The sequence below is a fragment of the Macrobrachium nipponense genome, chromosome 5 (genome assembly GCF_015104395.2).
Source record: "Macrobrachium nipponense isolate FS-2020 chromosome 5, ASM1510439v2, whole genome shotgun sequence".
Lineage (NCBI taxonomy): Eukaryota > Metazoa > Arthropoda > Malacostraca > Decapoda > Palaemonidae > Macrobrachium > Macrobrachium nipponense.
In genome coordinates, this window is record NC_061107.1 from 12,981,913 (window position 1) to 13,006,912 (window position 25,000).

The 25,000-nt window shown below is 34.7% G+C and overlaps 1 protein-coding gene across 8 annotated transcripts in view; it reads right to left on the minus strand.

The window, feature by feature from the left end:
• Positions 1-25,000, minus strand: part of LOC135215210 (Ig-like and fibronectin type-III domain-containing protein 1) — a 485,867-nt gene that overhangs the window by 48,309 nt on the left and 412,558 nt on the right. For 5 of the 8 annotated variants that reach the window (XM_064249702.1, XM_064249704.1, XM_064249703.1 and 2 more), the window contains 3 exons: positions 17,027-17,233; positions 14,051-14,083; positions 1,554-1,667 (listed from right to left, as the gene is read on the minus strand). In XM_064249702.1, coding sequence (XP_064105772.1) covers positions 1,554-1,667; positions 14,051-14,083; positions 17,027-17,233 — 354 coding nt within the window. The remainder of the gene's footprint in view (positions 1-1,553; positions 1,668-14,050; positions 14,084-17,026; positions 17,234-25,000) is intronic. The other 3 variants (XM_064249707.1, XM_064249709.1, XM_064249708.1) reach the window with 3 other exon arrangements.

The window sequence follows — 25,000 nt, forward strand, 5'->3', positions numbered from 1 at the left end:
ACACGCATGTACTAACTTTATTTCCGATCAACGGCGTAGTTTCTGATTATAACTTGGACGTGTGACGGGCATATAGTATGTCTGGTGATTATCGGTCGGTCAGGGGTATTGGGGAGGGAGGGAAGGAGGTCCAGCAACATCATGTCAAAAGTTGAGTTAAAAAAAAGGGGTTACATTTAAAAAAGTAAATAAAAAAGTGGTGTAACAGCTCAAAAAATGAAAAAGTGGGGTTACAGCTATAAAAAAAAAAAAGTAGTGTTGCAGCCAAAGAAAAAAGTGGTTACAGCTAAAAAAAAAAAAAAAAAAAAAGTAAAGAAAAGTGGCGTTACAGCTCAAGAAGTGGTGTTACAGGTAAAAAAAAAAAGAAAAAAAAAAAAAGGTATTACGCTAAAAAAAAAAAAACTCAAAACTTTAAAACATTTATGAAGAACGGATTGAAAAGGTTAAATTAACTGCAACAGCGCTTCAGGTTAAACGGTCAATGAGAATATGACAAATCCCTCGGAACAAAATGGGAGATCGGCCGGATGGGAAGCAGCACGAAATGAAACCCAAATCCCCCTAATCGATTCATAATCTTAATCCCTTAATCAGAACACCAACGGGAAGGGGGAGGGAGGGGGCGGGGGTAGAGGAGAAGGAGCGGATTTAGGGGTTGGGGAGTGGGGCGGGGAAGACAAGGGTGAACTCGTTTAACGGCAGGATTATGCTTCGAATGTACAGCTAACAACAATTAATCCCTTTACTTGCTACTTCGAATTCAAACCGGTGAATTGATAATTGATGTCGAAACGAACTGGGATCATATGACTTTTACTATGTGTGTGGTCCCATGTTGCTGCTGCCTCTCTAAATAGAAAACGAATGACTGCAATGCTGTCAAAATGCTGTTAAAATGCTGTAAATTGCCTGCACGAATGAGAGGAAATCACGACCAGACCAGTCATCATCTACATAGTTTTTTTTTGCAGTGTGTGGCTCCAGGTTGCTGTTTGATGTGTTTAAATACACAACAAACTATAATGTAATGCTGTTAAAATGCTGTAAATTGCAGTAAAATGAGAGGAAAATTTTCACTATAGAGAAGTCATCATCTAATGACTTTTGGTGTGTGTGGTTCTGGGTTTCTGCTTGATGTCCCTAAATAGACAACAGACTATGATGTAATGCTGTTAAAATGCTATAAATTGCTGCAAAATGAGAGGGAAAATGTCACTAAAGACAAGTCATCATCTACTGATTTTTACTGTGTGGTTCTAGGTTGCTGTTTGATGTTTTTAAATAGACAACAAACTATAACGTAATGCTGTTAAAATACTGTAAATTGCTGTAAAATGAGAAGAAAACTGTCACTAAAGACACGTCATCGTCTAAGACTTTTGGTGGGTGTGGTAGCAGGTTGCTGCTTGATGTCTTTCTAAATAGAACACGACTTACTGAAACGCTGTCAAAATGCTGTTACATTGCTGTGAAATGCAGGTACGAATGAAAGGAAAAATATCACCAGAGACAAGTCATCATCTATCTATCTATGTACCCTTTTATCTATTTACCTGTGACCATGTAGCGGGAATCAAGCGGAGGGTTGGAGTTGACGGTGCAGACATACTCCCCGCTGTCGGTCTTCTTGACGTTTTTGATGACCAGGACCCAAACGTCGCCACCTGCTGGATGATATAGAGAAAATAATAATAATAATAATAATAATAATAATAATAATAATAATAATAATAATAATAATAATAATAATAATAATTTCCCATTACCATACTCTTTGGAAGCTCGCATATCAAGGCAATGGTCCCTGTGGTCTTGTTGCATATGAACAGGGATCATGTTTGAATAATAATAATAATAATAATAATAATAATAATAATAATAATAATAATAATAATAATAATTTTCCCATTACCTTCTGTTACTTCTCTGGAATGAGAACACCATACTCTTTGAAGGCTGAACTTAAAGCAATGGTCCCTGTGGATTTGTTGCATACCAGTAGGATCATCTTAATAATAATAATAATAATAATAATAATATAATAATATAATAATAATAATAATAATAATAATAATATTCCCATTAACTGCTATTACTTCTTTCAAATGAACACCATACTGTTTGGAAGCTCGAATATCAAGCCAATGGTCCCTGTGGTATTGTTGTATACCAGTAGTGAACATCTTTTGAATAATAATAATAATAATAATAATAATAATAATAATAATAATATATACACATATATATACTTAAATAGTATATATATTCTGAAGCGTAAATATGGTCGATTTACGTCCGAAGCTCTTACTTCTTTCAAATGAACACCATACTGTTTGGAAGCTCGAATATCAAGCCAATGGTCCTGTGGTATTGTGTATACGAGTAGTGAACATCTTTTTGAATAATAATATATAATAATAATAATAATAATAATATAAAATAATAATATAATAATAAAAATGTATCTACACATATATATACTTAAATAGTATATATATTCTGAAGCGTAAATATGGTCGATTTACGTCCGAAAATATTCTTTATTTACCGCATATTCTGCTGCATATCAATTCACAGAGAAACGCCAAGTGCTTTTGCTTGTATATTTTATTTTTAACTGCCTTTGTACTGGGATGTATTATAACATTTCAAGTAAACGCACTCTTTCGAAGTCTAAAATTACAACGGCAGCATAAGGTCGACGATTACAGCGAATAACTTCATTAGTGCGCCCAAATGTGCGAATTCTCTTAATTATATTGGAAGCTACTCTGCTGCACCATTTTCTAATGCAGATCAGAAATTCAAGACACATTTACATAGCCGCAGACCAATTTCTCACTTCAGTGGATAGAAGAGAACCTGCTGAATGAAAATAATGTTATCGGTACAACGTGACGTCACCTGTCTGTAAAACAACTCCGATTATAACAGCTGTTATAAATGGCCATGTGAGTGATTATAACAGCTGTTATAAATGGCCCATGTGAGTATGAGCTGAAATTGTATTAGTTCAGAGAGATCTTTTTAAGGGTAGTTCATGTTGGTGCTGATTCTCTTTTACTTATAGTGATTTACTTGTAGTTTTAGTACCTGCCTTAATTGACCTTGCATCACGTATACTTTGAAGAAAAAGAGACATAGAGGGAATTTTACTCATTCTACTTTATAATTATAACTCACACGCTCTAACCATAAGCAAACCTTACATTTATTCATTTTTTTTCTTCCTAAAGTTGTGTCCCTTGTCTATCCTCGAAGTGAGGTAATTTCGAAAAAACCTCCACAGACACAGATTATCCCTTTTATGGACTGGCGAGACGTGTTACGACGTGTCGAGGGGACCCATAATACGTGTTTGAATTCGAGAATTCTCTGAAACTTACGTTCTCAATATTCGTTCTGCGTGAAGGTTTGCAGCGACAATTTTGAGATTTTTCATTATGTTATGGTATCATTATTATCATAATTATTATAATCTTTTTATTAGCATCAAAGAATTCGAGAATTCTCTGAAACTTACGGTCTCAATATTCGTTCTGAGCGATGGTTTGCAGCGAGAAATTTGAGATTTTTCATTATGTTATGGTTTCATTATTATCGTTATTATTATATATTTTTAATACCATCAAAGAATTCGAGAATTCTCTGAAACTCACGTTCTCAATATTCGTTCTGAGTGAAGGTTTGAAGCGAGAATTTTGAGATTTTTCATTGTTATGGTATTATTATTATATATTATTTTATTAGCATCAAAGAATTCGAGAATTCCATGAAACTTACGTTCTCAGTATTCGTTCTGAGTGAAGGTTTGCAGCGAGAATTTTGAGATTTTTCATTATGTTATGGTTTCACTATTATTATTATTATTATATTATTAATTTTCATCAAAGACACACGAGCGGGGGGGGGGGGGGGGGGGGGGAAGACACACTATGACAAGGAGAGTACCATAAAGGTTTAACATTTCTCCTTACTTAATCGTTCGTATAATTATTCAATGCAGAAAGACGTCACAATGACCAACTGTAATGTTAAGTCGTTTTTATCCAAGCAAATTCATTACAGTCAATTGCAAGTGCAAACCCTTTTTTAGAGTTAAGAAAAAAAATTCAGATGTTCCGTGTTTTTAGAGTTCGAAGAAATAGCAGAAGGAAGCAGAAGCTAAACTTTTGTGGTAACAGTATTCAAATACCTTTTTCTCCTGAGTTCAACTCCGGATTACCGTAGTAAGTCATTACTGAAATTGGCAGACTGATCAAAAAAGAATGGAAAAATTTTCACTTTTACAAAAAAGAAACGATTATAAGTTTGTTGGTGTTAAAAAATGATACACTTTCTTCTTGACGCCAATTCCAGATTGCCGTAGTAAGCCGTCAATAAAATTAAGAATAAAAAAAAAAATGGCGAATACCAATTTCCCTTTTTCAAAAATCAATAGATTATTCGCGTGTCGATGTTGGAAAATTGAGAACTGAAAAAAGTACATCTAATAAATCTCATATAATTTTTCTCAAAGCATACAAGTCTCGCCCTTACGATCGGTGTTCATAAAATACACCAGAACATTATTGCGTACTGGCATTTAGTAAAGAAGAAAATATAAAATATATATATAAAGGAGACTGAATATTAAACGAAGCCCTTTTTCCCCAAGAGTCTTCTAAATTTTGTCCCTACATGTCCTAGGTTATATCCCATTCACTTTTATATATATATATATTATATATATATAATATATATATATATATGATATTATATATATATATACATATATATTATATATAGACATACATACACACACACACCACACACACACACAACCACACACATATATATATATATATATATATATATATATATATATATATATATATATATTATATATATATATATATATCGGAGAAGTATCCTCTTGAATTACCCACGGAATGAAAGAATAAATCTTTAAAGGGAAAAGCTGAAATGGTTATTGAAAGGGATGAAACCTAAGACTTGTAGGGAAGGAATTCAGAAGACTCTTGGGGAAAAAGGGGTTTGTTTTATATTTTTATGTTCTCCTTTTTAAATATTTTCTTTTTTATATTTTCTTATTTACTAAAGGCCAGTACACAATAATTTTCTGATGTATTTTATGAACACCGATAGTAAGGACGAGACATGTATGCTTTTGAGAAAAATTGTGAGATTTTTCAAATGTACTTTTTTTTAGCTATAAATTTTTTGACATCGATACGAGAATAATCTATTGATTATTCAAAAAGGGAAGTTGGTATTCGCAATTTTTTAGTCTGTATATGTATATGCATATGTATATGTATATTGTATATAATTATATATATATAATATATATATAATATATAATTATATATATTATATATTACATATAAAATATTTTTTTCCCCGAGCTGCAAAGAATTTGGAAGTCGCAAGTTTTAATATTCGTATTCTACAAGTCTCACGGAAACTCCATTAAGAAATAACCCAGTTATTGTTTGGAAGTTTTTGATTCTCGTACAAAGATCCAACTGAAATCTTTTTTAGAGATTCGCTAACCGTTTATCCCGTCTCCAGTATCCTGAAGATAATACCGTCGCCCATCTCCGACTATCCTTAAGTGGATGCTGTTTGACTCTGATGTTCACGGAAGGATCAAACTCTACTTTTCGAGATTCCTCGCGAGTTGGCTCTGCCGTTTTGAAGATCTCCCGGACTATTGTCCTTTATCCCCCGAGAGATCCTGGTATTTTTACCTGCAGTAAGATACAACAAACGGTTTAGTACGGAAACGGGAAACTTGTCAGAGGAGGCGTTGCTTGTTGCTTTGTGCATACGTAGTGGGCTTCGATATTCGCGGTGGATCATTTGGAATGCTAGTGATATTACTGACGGATATTCGAACTCTTCTAGAGAAAGCCTTTTCTCAATTTGATTGGTTCCCGGCGTTTAAAGCTACATCCTCAAGGAATTTTAATACTAAATATCCACTGGTAATGATAAGCTCTTAAATAGATACTTTTATGAAGTCTTATTTTGAGGAAATGAACTTTGGTTGGATGTCAGCGCGAATCGATATCCAAGGCAAGGAGAAGGTATAACGACACATATGATGATAAAGATTTACTTAAAGTTATAGCACTCAGAGGGCCGTAAGATAAGTATATCTTAGTTTAACCAGATCACTGATCTAAATAACAGCTCTCCTAGGGCTGGCCTGAATGATTAGATATTGGAAAGACAGTAATGACTTATTCATCTTGGCACTCGGAAGTGATGCGAGTTTTCTAGGTCCTTTAAGCTACCGATCTCAAGGGCATGGGTTCGATTCCCAACTCTGCCAACAATGAATCAGAGGAATTTATTTCTGGTGATAGAAATTCAGTTTTCGATGTGGTTAGGATCCCACAATAAGCTGTAAGACCCGTTGCTAAGTAACCAATTTGTTCCTAGCCACGTAAAAAAAATCTAATCCTTCGGGCCAGCCCTAGGAGAGCTGTTAATCAGCTCAGTGGTCTGGTTAAACTAAGATATACTTAACTTACAGCCCTCTGAGTGCTATAACTTCAAGTAAACCCTTATCATCAGGTGTGTCGCTATACTTATAGACGGGAAACCTGCCTTCTCCTTGCCTTGGACATCGATATGTGCTGACATCCAACCAAAATTCATTCCCTCAAAAATAAGGCCTCATAAAAATATCTACTTAAGAGCTTTTCATTACCAGTGGATATTAAGTATCAAAGTTCCTTGAGGATATAGATTTGAATTTCGGGAAACAATAAAAATGAGGAAAGGCTTTCTCTAGAAGAGTTCCAATCCCGTCAGTTATAACACTTAGCATTCCAAATGATTTGTCGCGAATATCGAAACCCACTATACGCATGCGCAAAGCAACAAGCAACGCCTCTGACAAGTTACCTTTTTCCGTACTAAACCGTTTGCAGCATCTTACTGTAGGTAAAAATACCAGGATCTCTTGGGGGATAAAGGACAAAAGTCCGGGAGATCTTCAAAACGGCAGAGCCAACTCGAGAGGAATCTCGAAAAGTAGAGTTTGATCCTTCCGTGAACATCAGAGTCAAACAGCATCCACTTAAGGATCGTCGGAGATGGGCGACGGTAATATCTTCAGGATGCTGGAGACGGGATAGACGGTTAGCGAATCTCTAAAAAAGATTCCAGATAGATTTTTATACGAGAATCAAAAACTTCCAAACAATAACTAGGTATTTTCTTAATGGATTCCCGTACGAGAACAACAAATTTTAAACAATAAATATGTATTTTCTTAATGGAGTTTCGTACGAACTTCCAAACAAAAACTGTATTTTCTTTGTTGTTTCTTACGAGAATAAAAAAAAAAACTTCCATACAATAACTATGTATTTTCTTAAAGGATTTCCGTACGAGAATAAAAACTTTTATACAATAAATATGTATTTTCTTAATGGAGTTTCGTACGAGAATAAAAATGCTGCCAAACAATAACTAGGTATTTTCTTAATGGAGTTTCCGTGAGACTTATAGAATACGAATATTAAAACTTGTGACTTCCAAAGTCTTTACAGGTAGAAAATAACCAGAGTTTACAATTATCAGGCGATCTAAGAAGAGTCTTTGAGATTGGAAAACTGCGCTCAAAATGTATCTGAAACCTAAGGTTACATTACAATATTAGATTCACATCACCCGTGTATCTGATGTCTAGGCCAGTCTCTTACGACACTCCTGATTGGCTGTTGATAAGCCAATCACAGGGTTGGAAACTCTCAGTCTCTCGAGAGAGTTCACATTGGCAAGATGTATGTCCTACCCCTCCTGAGGGATAAGTCTTTCAAAAGTATCCCTCAGGAGGGATGGAACATACATCCTGCCTATGAGAACTCACGAGATAGCCTGAGTTTCCATCCCTTTGACTGGCTTATCAACAGACAATCAGGAGCGTCGTAAGGGACTGTCCAAGACATCAGATGCACAGGTGATGTGAATCTACTATAGTGCTGCTTTCTTTTGCAAAAACGTTGTATCTGAAGTTAAATGGAACGTATTTCGTTCTTCTCTGAGATTCCGAAACAGAAAAACGGTATCATTTTTACCCCGCTAAATTTTAACAGGAAATTCCCGCGTAACTTGGTTTTATGAACTAACGCCAAGCACTTTTCGGAACTTCAAGTAATGAAGACTACACAAAAGGCCTATAAATTACTTTCATTTCTTCCAAACAGTTACATAAACACTCACTAAGCACTATTACTATTAATATAAAAGAATAATGCAAATGAAAATTCAAATATCTTTGTCATTAGAAAAAAAATTACTATGAACTTTCTATAATATACTTGCTAAAACTAAAGTTAACTAATTACTTGATTATCAAGGATGGAATATGTGAAAAATGATAAATAATGGCTCTTGAAAAGTACGAAATATAAATAATTTGTTGATGACTGAATGAACAATAATCCAATAAATAACATTCAGTCAAACCTATATTCTTATAACTAAAATAACAGCTCACTGAGTATGGCTTTGAAATGCAGGAAAATGAGGTGACAAAACCAAAACAAAGGGGAAATTGTACTGCCGGATAAAAGACTTTAAAACCAAAGACCGAAAGAGAGAGAGAGAGAGAGAGAGAGAGAGAGAGAGAGAGAGAGAGAGAGAGAGAGAGAAATCCTCCGAAACCTGATGGAAGCTATGAGGTAATGGGATGTAAATGGGATGACGAAGATGCTGGTGATGAAGATGAAAACGAAGATGACGAAAATGAAAGGAGAAAGTGAAGACGAAGGTTCATAAAAATGGCCGTTAGGATATAAAGAGTCCAAAAGCTTACTTGGGGCACGTGCAACATATTCCCGCTCACGCATAAGATGTAAACATTATATTCATAATTTTTAACGAAAATTAAAACGTGCTAAATTCTACGGTCAAACTGAGCCTTGTTTCACCAACGAAAATTAAAATCAATGCCCTATATCTTATTAGAAATAATTTTTCTGTAATGTTAACATGCTCATTATTATTTTTTTTACATATTCATTCTAATAAATAAATCATGACTATCCTACCCTAAAATTCCTGTATCTTTCACTCAACACGAAACACCTTTTTCAGACCTTTTTAGGCTCTCCCATAGATCTTTCCTAAACCCGTCCCCCCCCAACAAAATAGTTTGTAGGCTTAATCCTGGAAATATTACTTAAGTTTTTTTTTTTATCCTATTAGGGCAAATTTGATCAGATAATCGAACAATTTCATTTAGGTGAAAACGCAATACACTGTATGCAAAATAAAGCATGACAGATTATACATTTATAATATAAATAAATAATTAAATAAATAAACAAATAAATAAATAAATAAAATGAAAACAAATAAATAGCATCTAATTCGAAACAAACCAGAGAAAGTTATAGTGCTCAACCACTGGATTATTTATATGCGCTTTTTTATCGAATGAGAGAGAGAGAGAGAGAGAGAGAGAGAGAGAGAGAGAGACCTTACCTTACAGACCTTACATCTTGTTTGGGTTGCCCCAGGTCCCTCAGTGTGAGGCACCTCTAATGTCTACCAGAGAGTTGCTAGTACATCTTCCGGTATATTTTGCATCTTCCAATCTTGGATGGTCTGGGATGCAGCTGAGATATTTGTCGAGCTTATTCTTAAACACATCTACGCTCACTCCTGATATATTCCTCAGATGAGCTGGCAACGCATTGAATAGACGCTGCATTATCGATGCTGGTGCGTAGTGGATTAATGTCCTGTGTGCTTTCCTTATTTTTCCTGGTATAGTTTTGGGCACTATTTATCTACCTCTGCTTGCTCTTTCTGATATTTTTAGCTCCACGATGTTTTCGGCTATTCCTTCTATCTGTTTCCATGCCTGAATTATCATGTAGCGTTCTCTTCTCCTTTCTAGACTATATAATTTTAATGATTGTAGTCTTTCCCAGTAGTCAAGGTCCTTAACTTCTTCTATTCTAGCTGTAAAGGACCTTTGTACACTCTCTATTTGTGCAATATCCTTTTGATAGTGTGGGTACCATATCATATTGCAATATTCAAGTGGACTACGAACATATGTTTTATAAAACATAATCAGTGTTCAGCTTTTCTTCTTGTTTTGAAGTGCCGTAACAACATTCCCATTTTTGCTTTACATTTTGCCAATAGAATTGCTATTTGATCATTGCATAACATGTTCCTATTCATCATCACACCAAGGTCTTTAACTGCTTCCTTATTTGTGATTGTCTCATTATTAGGTCCCCTAATAATGAGAGAAGAACTTATATAGTATTAATGCAGCTGAGGCAGCAATTACTTTTAATAATAATAATAATAATAATAATAATAATAATAATAATAATAATAATAATAATAATAAAATAATAATAAAAATAATAATCAATCTGTGTCAGTAGGGATATTTTCCCTCTTTTGTCGTAACCGTATAATAGAGGTTATGTAATTGAATATTACTTTCTTTCCATTTTGTGTGTGTGAGAGAGAGAGAGAGAGAGAGAGAGAGAGAGAGAGAGAGAGAGAGAGAGAGAGAGAGATTTGTATATGCGTAAAAATATGCGAGCAAAAGAACGAACGAGGAAGACTGCACCCAGTTTAATGGTCAACTGGAACCCGAAATGGATTTCGGTCTTGAAGCGAAAACTCCGAAAGTGGGTTAAGCTTCCTGTGGATATCATATAACACGGAAACTTTTAAAATTCTCTCTCTCTCTCTCTCTCTCTCTCTCTCTCTCTCTCTCTCTCTCTCTCTCTCTCTCATACACACACAAAATGGAAAGAAAGTAATATTCAATTATATAACCTCTATTATACGTTTACGACAAAAGAGGGGAAATATCCCTACTGACACAGAGGTAAATTATTATTATTATTATTATTATTATTATTATTATTATTATTATTATTATTATTATTAAAAGTAATTGCTGCCTCAGCTTCATTAATACTACATAGGTTCTTCTCTATTTTCCCAATTATTGTTTTCTCATTGTGGCTTAACTCGGTGAGCAACGCACAAGGTTGGCATGTCTCAAATAGGTAATTATCAAAGTCGATTTTAATTTGATTATTATTATTATTGTATACAGCACCGCATCCGCATAAACTTTTTTTTTTTATACTATTCGGTGGTTTCAGTCAATTAAATGCGAGAGGAAATGCAGCATCAATGGACTGAACCTTACATAGGCTTCAGTGTATACAATCTGAATATTTTAGAATAATTAGGCACGAATATACATTACGGACTGAGAAGGGAGATATACAAGTAATGACTGGCATGGGAGGGTGAATAATGAAGTTCTGTTAAAAGGGAATGATATATATATTTTATATATATTATATATATACTATTATATATATATATTATATATATATCATATTTTATATCTACATATATATGATATATATAATCCAGTTATTGTCATCCTTCCTTGACTATTTTGATAAGAAATATTAAATCAGGAGTCACATCGAGATGACAATCTGGTACACTGGTTAAAGTGGTCTGGTCATGTCCCATTGAATCTGAGACGAAATGAACAAGTGTGTATATATATATATATATATATATATATATATATATATATATATATATATATACACACACACACACACACACACACAAACGAGTATCTATACCAATATACTCGTCAGTGTCAATTCATATGCATAGTTCTGACTAGGATTTCCTACGCGTTACAAGAATGGAAAAATTGCGTAAAACCAAAATTGGTGTCGTGTTACCAAATACCATTTCGGATTAAAATGAGTGACGCCAGGTACGTCACATCACTAATGAGCAATTCCTAACCATGAGGGTTAAACGATGCTGATAAATTTTCGAGATGGTCTGTGATTGGTGAATTTGAGCGAATTCAGATAGGGGCCCTTTAGTAAAGCCTACAGTGCACCACAAAAACCACCAACGGGGTAAATTTTCTAAATAAATTGCAACGACTGAAGAGTGCGGGATTAGTAACACAATTAAAGATAGGCTGCTTAGATAAAAATAAATTTGTATAAAAATTATAATATGAAAATCCTAATGATTAGTTAGACGCTGAGTGACAAAAATTCTCAATTCAAATGTCAAGAATAACTATAAAGTACACATAGTGCTTTAAGAAACTAAAATTGAAAAAAGACCAATTCACTCTACCTAGGAATTAATATACTTTCATATATGTTAACCGAAAGGGAATTTTTAGTTTACATTAACTTCGTCCTCTCGTGGATTCGAACCAGCGGACAGACAGAGGAGAAATTAGGACTTCAGTGACGTTAGCCGAGTCGGTGACTTCACTGAACACCTAATTTCTAATCATTGCGCTGGTTCGAATCCACGAGAGGACGAAATTATTATCAGCTAAAAAAAATTCCCCTTCGGTTAACATATATGAAAACATTGATTCTGAGGAAGAGCGAATTGGATACTAAAGAACATTTGTTGTTTAATGCATGTATATGAATCACGGCGATGTGATAAAAATTCATATTATATATATATGTATAGATATAATATATATATATATATATATATATATATATATATATATATATATATGACTGGTAAAAATATTCTGTTACAACAGAATTCCATCTGATAAAAGGAGTCCATAAAAACGCCAAAAAATACAGAGAGAAAAATACTATATTTCAGAGAATACCTGAAGAGAGAGACAGCAGTCTCTGAAATATAATATTTTCTCTCATATTTTGGCGTTTTATGGGTTCCTTTTATATCATATATATATATATATATATATATATATATATATTATATATTTTATATATATACTATATATATATATATATATATATTATATAATATATTATTATAAATATATGAAGTAGATCTGAACACCCATTGTTATGCAATCGAAACCACCCATCAGACATAAAAATACATAAAAAAAAAAAAAACCGATGAACTTTTACAAAGAGGTGTGACTTCCCCACACCAAGCGAGGTCTCCAGAGATGTAAGTCTACAATTTTATAAAGGTCTGAAAAAAAAATGCATTTTAAGAAAAAACAATTTCCAATACCGATTACTGATGCAATATAAATGTTGTTCACAGTCTGTTGTAACCTCAAGTAGTTAGTCGTATATACACAATCTTTTAAAATAATAGTATGAATTAAAGCACTTAAGAGTTAATGTAATTCATATACATATAAATGCTTAGAAGTTAACTAATAATATACACAATAGCTACCAGTTTTTATATATACACTAGGAATATACTTTTCACAGTCAGATGTAACTTTAGGTCGTTAGTCGTATATATATATATATATATATATATATATATATATATAATATATATATATATATATATATATATATATATATATATATATATATATTATACAAGATCTTTTTTAGGGTTAACACACACACACACACACAACACACATATATATATATACTAAATATATTAAATAAAATGCTTAGGAGTTTAATAATATAAACCAATTAGATTCATATATACAATATAAATAAGCTTTTCACAGTCATATGTAATTTAAAGTCGTTAGTCGTATATACAAAATCATTTAAATAATAGCATTAAAATACTTACAAATTAAAGCACTTAAAGGTAATATATATATATATATATATATATATATATATATATATATATATATATATATATATATATATATAAATGCTTAGAATTTAACTAATACTATACTTTACCCTCATTTTCATATCTATACAACTACTGCACACACTTTAAACTACAAAACCCGACACACACAAGCCTCACTCTATACTACTGCCATTATGTACTCTGATTCTGAAGAAAATAGGGAGGAAACAGCATTTATTAGTCATCAGCACAGCGTTTGGTTAGAACAGCAGATAAGGTAGCAAGCGAACTGAAATTATCTATAAAAAGAGAGAAAAGCAGGTACTATTAGGGCGCCATTTCAAGGTAGAGAAATTCAGAGAAAGAAAGAAAATGGAAGAGGTGAGGATATAGAAAACGGAGGAAGTGAGCATTAACTTGCCTGGCCGGATGATACTAGAGTTGTAACTGGGAGCTGAAAGAAAATGGGAATATAGGATCAGGCAAGACACAGGACAAACTCGTCAAATACGAACAACGGAATGCATAGAAACACACAACACTTTGATGGGGGATAATTCTCGGCATCAGAAAGGAGGTAAAATAAAATAAAATAAAAATGCACAGACAATAGATACATAAAAGATAACAAGACACATTTGATTAGCTAAAGCAACCTATAAGGGAAAATACATCAGTTTGACAAGCGAGAATCACAGAACAATTCAGAGGCATTTAGGAGAATCAAGAAAAGTGACACGCAAGAAAAAGACTTAAGTAAAAGATGAACAATGGCAAGACTGACTTAACTTAGCCTAGAGATCTCAATCAGCTATGGAAAAATATAGCAATGCTTAAGAAGCAGTAAGTAATTGATAACTCACTCTCACTTACCATTGACACTACACAACAGAGAACATAACAAAAGCAGATATTGTCTAAAGCTTTCTGACTATATAACTGTTGTTAAGAAAATATCATAGTACTATAACTTACCTTTTTAAGCAACAGTGAAATTACATTTTTTTTATTGTCATCTAACAATAATAATGCAAATGATGTTTAGATCACAATAAAAAAAAACCCAAATTATTCAGATACCAACATTACAAACTTGCCTGCTATCCACTTAACATAAAATTCCACTTATCATGATCTGGTGTTGAGCATCAAATATGGGTCACTTTAACCACATTTTAACCACAACATTAACAACGAATTAACCACTGCTTTCCACGAACTTCTGCACTTTCAGAATCGTCACTTACCTGAGTACTTCTGAAATTCATAAGAAATTTTCAGGAGTGTGCCGATGAGCGGTACACCTGAATAATTTATCATAGGTCTCTAGCGTTTTAGCTCATTTCTATTATAATGGCACCAAGCACATATGCACCAGAATTTTCATTTCTTTTACAGGAGAACTAGGTTTTCGAAATGACAAAAATATCCTCTCTCTCTCTCTCTCTCTCTCTCTCTCTCTCTCTCGTTGTCAAGGTCACATTTATCCGCATGCCTCTATTCGTTGTCACATTATTCAAAATAAATCATAAATTCAGCCATACTCTAAATACGCCATTTTATTTATCTAGTAGATTAAAAAAATTCCATCGCGTGAATAAACTAGGAACGGCTACTCTCTCTCTCTCTCTCTCTCTCTCTCTCTCTCTCTCTCCTCTCTCTCTCTCTCTCTCTCGTTTTCAACATCACATTTATCCTCATGCCTCTAACCATATCCATATTACTCCCACAAAAATTCATATATTCAGCCATACTCTAATTTTGTCATGTTGCTCATCTAGCAAATCAGACAATTTCCCTCCCATGAACAGTTTGATAAATGGTTACTCTCTCTCTCTCTCTCTCTCTCTCTCTCTCTCTCTCTCTCTCCACAGATGCTTATGTGATCATGACATCAGGCAGATCCATTGTAGGCGCAGTTACCGACAATGGCATTCACTTAACGGCACAGACAGTCCAGGACACAGAACGCACCTCCCCCAGCAGGAGCGGTGGATAATAAAGGCACCAGAAAGCTGGCAATTCCCTACTTATTAGGGCCTGGGATTAGGAGAAGGTGGGAATGAGAAACTGGAGTAGGAATGACAGGGAGGAGGTGGGTGGGCTGCCCCGAGAGGCTGACAAGTTCTTGGGTGGAATTGTAATGAGGAATAAGGGGAGGAGGAGGAGGAGGAGGAGGAGGAGGAGGAGGAGGAGGAGGAGGAGAGGGTATCAACATGACAGCAGTAGGTTACTAAAGATGAAGGCAAGATAACTGCAGCCTCTGTTAAAACACATTCATCTTAATCCTTGATGCCCACAGAACTTATCCCTGATACCCACGGAACTTATCCCTGATACCCACGGAACTTATCCCTGATACCCACGGAACTTATCCCTGATACCCACAGAACTTCTATCTGTCGACGAAAAGGTTTTCCCGTCGGGAACGGAGTATTTAAAACTTGAGGAGTAACTTATATATGTCTCCAATACATTTCAAAAAGAAAGCCAACACAATTAGGGCGTGATAAATTTGTATACATACGAGCAAATGTATGGCACTACCCACAATGATATATCGATGACCTACCAGTATCTTGAACGACTCTCTCTCTCTCTCTCTCTCTCTCTCTCTCTCTCTCTCTCTCGTTTTCAACGCCACATTTATCCTCATGCCTATATTCATTGTCATATTGTTCCCAAATAACTCGTAAATTCAGCCATACTCTGATTTTGTCATTTTGTTTATCTAGCAGATTAGACCATCTCCCTCTCATGACTCGACTATGTGTGGCTACTCTCTCTCTCTCTCTCTCTTCTCTCTCTCTCTCTCTCTCTCTCTCTCTCTCTCTCGTTTTCAACGCCTCTATTCATTGTCACATTGTTCCCAAATAACTCGTAAATTCAGCCATACTCTTAAATTTGTCATTTTGTTTATCTATCAGATCAGACCATTTCCCACTCATGAACAGACTATGAATGGCTACTCTCTCTCTCTCTCTCTCTCTCTCTCTCTCTCTCTCTCTCTCTCTCTCTCTCTCTCTCTCGTTTACAACATCACATTTATCTTACATGCCCCTAAAATTTGTCATTTTGTTTATCTAGCAGATTAGACCATTTCCCCTCTCCTGAATAGACTATGAATGGCTACTCTCTCTCTCTCTCTCTCTCTCTCTCTCTCTCTCTCTCTCTCTCTCTCTCTCTCTCTCGTTTACAACACCACATCTATCCTACATGCCCCTATCAATTGTTATATTATTCCAAAATAAATCATATATCCAGCCATACCCTTAAATTTGTCATTTTGTTTATCAAGAAGATTCCCTCTCATGAATAGACTATGGATGGCTACTCTCTCTCTCTCTCTCTCTCTCCTCTCTCTCTCTCTCTCTCTCTCTCTCTAGGGATGACCTACCTTTGTCGTGCAGGATGGAAACCCTCTCGTCGGGGATAATCGGGCTGTCGCCCACCGCCAAGAGGGACTTCTTCGCGTTGTTGATCCACGCGACGGAGTGGTTACCCAGGTTACTGACGACGCACGTCAACAGCATGTCATCCCCTTCGAAGAACTCGCGGGGGGCGTTCGCCGTGTTTCGGATGTAGGGCTTCGCGTCACCATCTCCTGAGGAGGAAGAAGAAGAAGAATATAACGGGTGGTTTTAGAATGCTGCTCTTCTTCTTGTCGTTTTGTTTAGGAAGCTTGCTCTTTGTAAGAGACAGGATGCTATTTTGCAGGATAGTATTCTCTAGTTTTGTTTAAGATTGATAGAGAGAGAGAGGGACGAGAGAGAGAGAGAGAGAGAGAGCGCGATTTACTGACAATATTTCAGTACTAGGAGAGAGAGAGAGAGAGAGAGAGGGAGAGAGAGAGAGGAGTCGAGAGAGAGAGAGAGGAGAGAGTGAGAGCGTCGATTTTACAGAAAAATATTTTAAGTAATAGATGAGAGAGAGAGAGAGGACGAGAGAGAGAGAGCTTTACAGGACAGTATTTTATCTTTTTTAGATGAGAGAGGAGAGAGAGAGATGAGGAGGATGCTGACGATGAGGAGAGACGAGAGACAGAGAGAGAGGAAAGCGTAGAGGAATATGATAATACTTTTTTAAATCAAACATGACCTACATGCGATGCTTCTCTCTCTCTCTCTCTCTCTCTCTCTCTCTCTCTCTCTCTCTCTCTCTCTCTCCACAGTTGAAAAGGAAACTTAAAGCACTCAGTCAGCTTATTGCCAGAGCAGTAAAAGAAAAATCGTAAAGTTACAAGTGATCGTCAAAAGTCAGGATAAAATTGGAATGGATTTACTTTACGATTCTGATAGCCAGCATTACGTTCATCATCGCTTTATGAGTGGAAGCTATTCCTCGGCGTACACGCACGCCGTGCACATACACACAAACACATCATATATATATATATAGTATATATATATATATATATATATATATATATATATATATATGTGTGTATGTATGTATGTATGTATATATATATATATATACTATATATATATATATATATAATATATATATATATATATATATACACATATATAGCATTGCGCGTGTGCACATACAACAGTAGTAGTAGTGTTGGCAGCTGTCTGAATTAGAAATATACTAATATAAGTAAGAACATAGTTTTTAAAAAAAGGAAGTGATTAGGAAACCTCTTTCTGGAAGCTTTGAAAAAAAAAATAGAAATAAATAAAAAAAAATCCTGTCAATTTACCAGCCCATCATTATAACCGTGACACAACGCCGACAATTTAGTTCGACTTAAGTCAAAATAGAAACGTTAAAACATATGAATTAAATACAAGCAGCAAAATGAAGGACAACATTCTTCAAAAAGCGCGAATCAGAGATTTTATTGATTGCAAAGAGTGATTATACTCGGATAACGAAAATGTTAAGAAATTTTGACAGGCTAATATGTGTGAAATGTCACTAAAAGAAAAATATAAATCCAAAGATTAAAAGGCTAACAGAAAATCTAGGAACGACAACAAAAGAAAAATGGGTTTGTTTTTGGTAGCAGAATAGTCTTTTCAGCTCTTTAAAAAAAATATTGGTAACCAGAACACAACAATAGAAAAACTCGAAAATATTGAGAGCGCAGCACCAAAAGGAAATTTCTTAAAAACAGAGGTAACGGAAAACAATTGTGGAGAATTTACAGTTGTAAAAATGAAAAAAAAGAACGAAATTTGGTTTACGATTGTTGTGGTAGTTGATGGTTTATCCAATTGTCGACTTCGAAAAATACATATAGATATTTAAGGGGTAAAAGTTTGTTTGCATTTTACAGGAAGTATTGAAAATAAGTATCCGTGTGCCCTTAAGATATTGTACTTATTGAAAGATATATATACTCAACACGGGATAAGTGTAATATAGTCTGTGAATGTATGTATGTATGTGTATATATATATATATATATATATATATATATATATATATATATATATATATATATATATATATAAAGCCATCAAGCTCATCAATATCGTATTCACTTAACTTTCGGAATAACTTAATCCAATGGGAATTATATTTCATGAGGAATATTTACCCTGGGGCAGGATTCTAACCTATTCTTTTTTTAGTTTGGGATTACAGTGATGTATATGTTGACACCAGTGTCACTTCCAACTCAATAAAGAGCTGATACTGATGGCAGGGAAAGGCAATCCTATTTGTACGTGAATAGTATATGACGGTACACACGCGTGAACAGCCTAGTACTGTAATATGGAGGAAAGGTACAATATACTCTACGGGAAGGGCGCGCCCAATTTAACTATCTTTCCCCCCACACCCATGAATAACAACATAAACATAGGTATTGAACCTGTATGCATATGTAATTAAATATAATATCGATGCTGTGAAACTATACACTTGAAAAACTGATAAATGCATATATATATATATATATATATATATACATATATGTATATACATAATACATATATATATATATATATATATATATATACTATATATATATATATATATATCAAAATGACCTCATGAAAAACTGGATTGAGATCCTGTTAGTAATGGTATATCATCACAGAATAATTAACAATTAAATGTCATTTTCCTTCCTTCCCGGAGCTTTACGACTACATGAAACTCTATCGCATGCTTTAGCGATAGTTCGTCAACATATATATATATATATATTATATATATATATATAGTATATATATATATATATATATATATATATACACATGAATATTTATCACATCACCGTGATTCATATAAATCATTCGAGCTACAAATGTCCTTTAATATCTAATTCGCTCTACCTCGGAATTGATATATTTTCATATATGTACCGAGGGGGAATTTTCAGTTGATAATAATTTCGTACCCCCATGGGATCGAATCACCGTCCAGTAGGAACGGGGAACGAAATCAGGATCGGACAGTGACGCTACCGAAATGGCTGGTATCTTCATCTTGTAGTGGTAAATATATTATATATATATATATATATATATATATATATATATATATATATATATATATATATATATATATATATAATATATATATATATATATATATATATACTTGTAAAGGAATATTGATTTATTGAATGTAAAATTGCATAAAAGGTTGAAAATTGATATTTGCATACAAAAAAAGTGTGTACACTAGACAACAGATGGCAGTAGCGCTTGGCGTAGGCGGTAGTCGCCAAGGATAATGTACCGGAAAGGTAGGTATTTGGTCCATGGATGTCTAGCGTGAGTCGGGTATATAAAGGCCCAAAACGATGATTTTCGTTGGAGCTGAAAACAAACAAGTGATTATAATAGTGTATCAAGTTTTGAGGAAAATATATGGTAATGTATTTTTTATCCATTTGGACGTTTTCTTGTGTGATGTTACGTTGGTTGCCACTAGCTTTTTGATGTTACAGTGAATTATATGTTGTGTTGATGTAAAGCTTTGTGACTTGGGTATTATACTGTAAAATGCAGTGATTAGTGATGAGTAGTCTTGATGAAGTGCGTATGGCGAGTCTTTGGTTTGTGTAATACGCCCGTAATTTGTTTAATGTTCTGTTTGTGACTTTAATTTCCTTACTAATTGTTATTAAAGTACATTTTAAGTTATAGTGGGTTGTCACTGTTTCCTGATATATTCTCCTCGTAAATCCTTACCGTATAGAGAAGATTTTTTTTTTTTTTTTTGTTACATGGGGGCCGCCTGTCGAACGAAACCCGAACGTATCCCTACTCAGTTTTTGCTCATTCTTACTCGACGAAACTCGAACATATCCATACTCGTGTTTACTCATTCTTATCGACGAAACCCGAACGTATCCTTATAATTGTGCTTTATCATGTCGAAGCGTATTCGACCATAACTTGACGTATCCCTACTGTTAATTGCTTTTCAGTACTTTCCATGTCTTTATAGAGGGGGGAGAGTTGTGATAGTGTTAGTGCTATAATATTTGTCTTGCTGCGTTATTTTGAGCAGGTTATTAAAGATGTTTGATTGAAAGATTTCATACGTAGTTCCTAGTGGTGAAAAGTTAGAAGGTATAACTAAAATAGACTGGATTGTTCTAGCTAGGTACTATAATGTAGAAGTATCAGAATCTGCAAGGAAGCAAGAAATCTCAAATAAAGTAAGTGAGGCGCTAATGACTTTTAGGCATTTTTTGTCTGATAAGGAAGGGTTGTTTACTAATGAGTTGAAGGGAAGGGCAAGAAACTGATAGCCAGCAAAGCGCTAGTAGGAGATAATGACAGAGGGTAGTGCAAGTGAAGAGGAAGGTGCCAAAGCCGTACGTGAAAAAACAAAGTCACGCAAGGTTAAACAAAAAAAGTCCAAACTTGTTTATGAAGGGATGAGTGTTGAGCAGATGCAGATTCATTTGCAAATAGTTAGATTGGAGAATGAGAGAGCTGAAAAGGAGAATGAGAAAAGCTGTTGAACTAAAGAAGTTATAAAATGAGAGAGCTGAAAAGGTTAGGAAGGTAGAAGCTGAAGTTGAGCAAAAGAGGATAGAGCTAGAGATGAAGAAACTTGAAGTAGAAGAAAAGTCCAGAGAAATACCAAAATCTTTTAGAATAGACAATGCAGTAAAAAGTGTACCAATTTTTGTTGAAAATGAAGTGGATGCATTTTTTTTACAATTTGAGAAAGTAGCAGAACAGCGTGAATGGCCGAGAACGTCATGGAGCACGTTGGTTCAAACCTCCTTGCGAGGAAAGGCTAGGGAAGTATTTGCTGCCTTATCTTTAGATGATTCTAAGGATTAGGAGAGAGTTAAATCTGAAGTTTTGAAAGCTTTATGAATGGGTGCCAGAGAGGTATAGAGAGAAGTTCAGAAGCTGGATAAAAAGAGACAGTCGTACTCATATGGAGTATGCACGGGAACAACGCCTGTGGTATGATAGATGGATGAATGCCCGAGAAGTTAATGGTGATTTCGGTAAACTTCAGGAACTTATCTTGCTTGAGCAGTTCAAGGATGGAATTAATCCACTTATTAAAACATATTTGGATGAACGTGATGTAGATAATGTGGATGAAGCCAATAGATTGTCTGATAATTATGCATGACCCATAAAGCTATATATAATGACGTCACTCCTAAAATTGGAAGGAGCAGAGTTGGGAAGAGCAGCAAAATTACAAAGGCACAAGGTAAGACTACGAGTTCACAGGTATCATCTCGTGGAGTCTAAATAAATAAATCCTTTAATAGAGGTGGTAGAGGGGCAAGTCTATATAATTCTGGTCCTAGTGTTAGTGCTGGACAAGCAGTATACAGTGTAATGATCAGCCACCTAGTTTTACCAAAAATATAGGCGAAAATTTTAGAGATTTTGTATGTTTCAGTTGTGGCAAACCAGGACACATCAGTAGGTTTTGTCCACATCGCACAATAAACCGTCCAATTCAAGTGGTAAATAAAGTTAAAGATAAACCTGTACATTTTAAGGATGATCATAAACCTGAAAATACCATTGCATTGTTGAATCAACCACAAGCATGTGGTGACAGAGGTCCCTTGTTTGTTTGCTTCTCCCCTTAGGGCCAGGTAAGAGGTATTGTAACGATTAGCATCGACAGTAATAATATATGTGATGTTGATGAGAGTATAGGTTACAAAATAGGTAACAATGATGTTCAAAATGTTAGTAATGTTGGTTGTATTGAGGATATTGTAAAAGGAAATGGAGTGAGACTACCTGAAGAGAAGTCCACATCCAAAGGTTACTGAATTGTATGACCCTTTTATGGGAGATGGTTGGTTACACCTCCCTTGTGTTGAAAAAAGGAAAGTAAAGGTGGTTAAGAGATACCGGAGCGGTACAGTCTGTAATGATAAGAAATATTTAGACCCAGTTGTGACAGGATACTGGAGAGTATGTACTTCTGCGTGGGTTTGGACCTGAATTTTCAGCTCCATTAGTAGAAGTAAGGTTAGAAACTCCGTTAATTTCGGGATATGTTAAAAATTGCTTTGGTGAGAGAAATCCCAGTGTCAGGAGTAGAGTTAATTCTTGGAAATGATGTATGTGGAGACAAAGTTTTTTGGTAGCAGTAATCCAATTTTGACAGAAAAAACCCTTTAATTCTTCATTTATTACAGAAGTTGAATGTACATTTCCAAACTTATTTCCTGCTTGTGCAGTTACTACAAGAAGTAAGAGTGCGAAGGAAAGGTAAATGATGACGACGGTTTGGATTTACAAAACTTGTTTAAAGTTAGTCCCGGACCGGAAACACTACAAGTAAGTAAAGTCAGTACTCCTTTGCGAATGCTGAAAGTTAATAAGGAAGAATTTGTTAAATCTCAAATTGAAGATGATAATTTGAAGTAATAAGAGATAATGCCCTTGTTGATATAAATGATATCGAGAAGGAAGGCAAGTGTACTTTTTTTGAAAGGATGGAATCCTAATGAGGAAGTTCAAGAGTAGAAATGTTAATAATGTTGTAGAACAAGTGGTCATTCCAAGTAGTTATAGGAATTTTGTCCTAGGTATTGCTCATGACTGTAGTTATTCTGGTCATTTAGGTATAAACAAAACACTTATGAGAAATTATTAAGGTATTTTTTTGGCCTAAGATGCAGAAGATTGTAGTGAATATTGTAAAAATTGTGATTTATGTCAAAAAAGTAGGTAAAGCTCAACATGACCCTAAGGTGATGCCATTGCAACCCATTGAAGTTCCAGGAGAACCCTTTGAGAAACTGGTTTTGGATTGTGTAGGACCTCTGCCTAGGTCTAGCAAAGGTAACGAGTATTTGCTGACAATTATGTGTAGTGCTACCAGATTTCCAGAGGCTATTCCTTTAAGAACTGTGAGTGCTGATAAGATAATTGAAGCGCTTAACAAGTTTCTTCTCGCTGGTAGGTTTTGCCAAAAGAAGTTCAAACCGACCAAGGAACCAACTTTACGTCTAGAAAGTTTACCTCATTTTTAGCCTGTCAGAATATTAAGCATTGTTTATCGTCTCCTTATCACCCACAGAGCCAAGGAGTGGTCGAACGATTTCATCGAACCTTCAAAACCATGCTTCGCACGTACTGTTGTGAAAATGAAAAGGAATGGGATGTCTACATACCAATGTTGCTATTTGCCGTTCGTGATAGCGTACATTCATCGTTGGGTTATTCTCCTTTTCAGTTAGTATATGTCCATCAGGTAAGGTCACCCATGGAGGTGATAAAGAATCAGGTTGATTTCAGATGAGAAGGAATCTATCACGTTACAAGAAATGAAGGAAAAAATAAAGAAAATAAAATAGAAAGTAGCACATGATAACTCTCAAAGTAGTACAAGAAGAGATGAAAAGAAACTTACGACAAAAAGGCTGCAAAACGTTGAACTCGACATAGGAGATAAGGTTCTAGTGTATCTCCCTACAGCTGGTAAGGTTTTTAACCAGAAGTATATAGGACCTTGCACGTGAAGGAAAAAGTAAGTGATGCTAATTATCGAATTCAATTTCCTACAGGACGGAGGAAAGTTAAAACTTTCCATATTAACAAATTAAAGAAGTATAACGAAATCCAGTGGAGTGTTGCCAATTGCAAAGAGGATGATGAAAAAGACGTTGAAGAAGAAATTGAACTTCGATTAAAAAATACAGATTATTTGAGTGATGATGAAAAAATTTTAGGAAGGTTATGTATATTCATTTATCTGATGAACAGCAGCATGATTTTAAAGTGCTAATTCAAAACTTTTCAGATCTATTTTCAGACCATCCTAAAAGGATAAAAGGAGTACAACATAAAATCAGGTTGAGAGAAGAGACTCCAATAAGTCAGCGTCCATACAGAATGTCGCCGAGGCAACAACAACAGTTAAAGACCCGAAGTTGCATATTTACTGAAACACG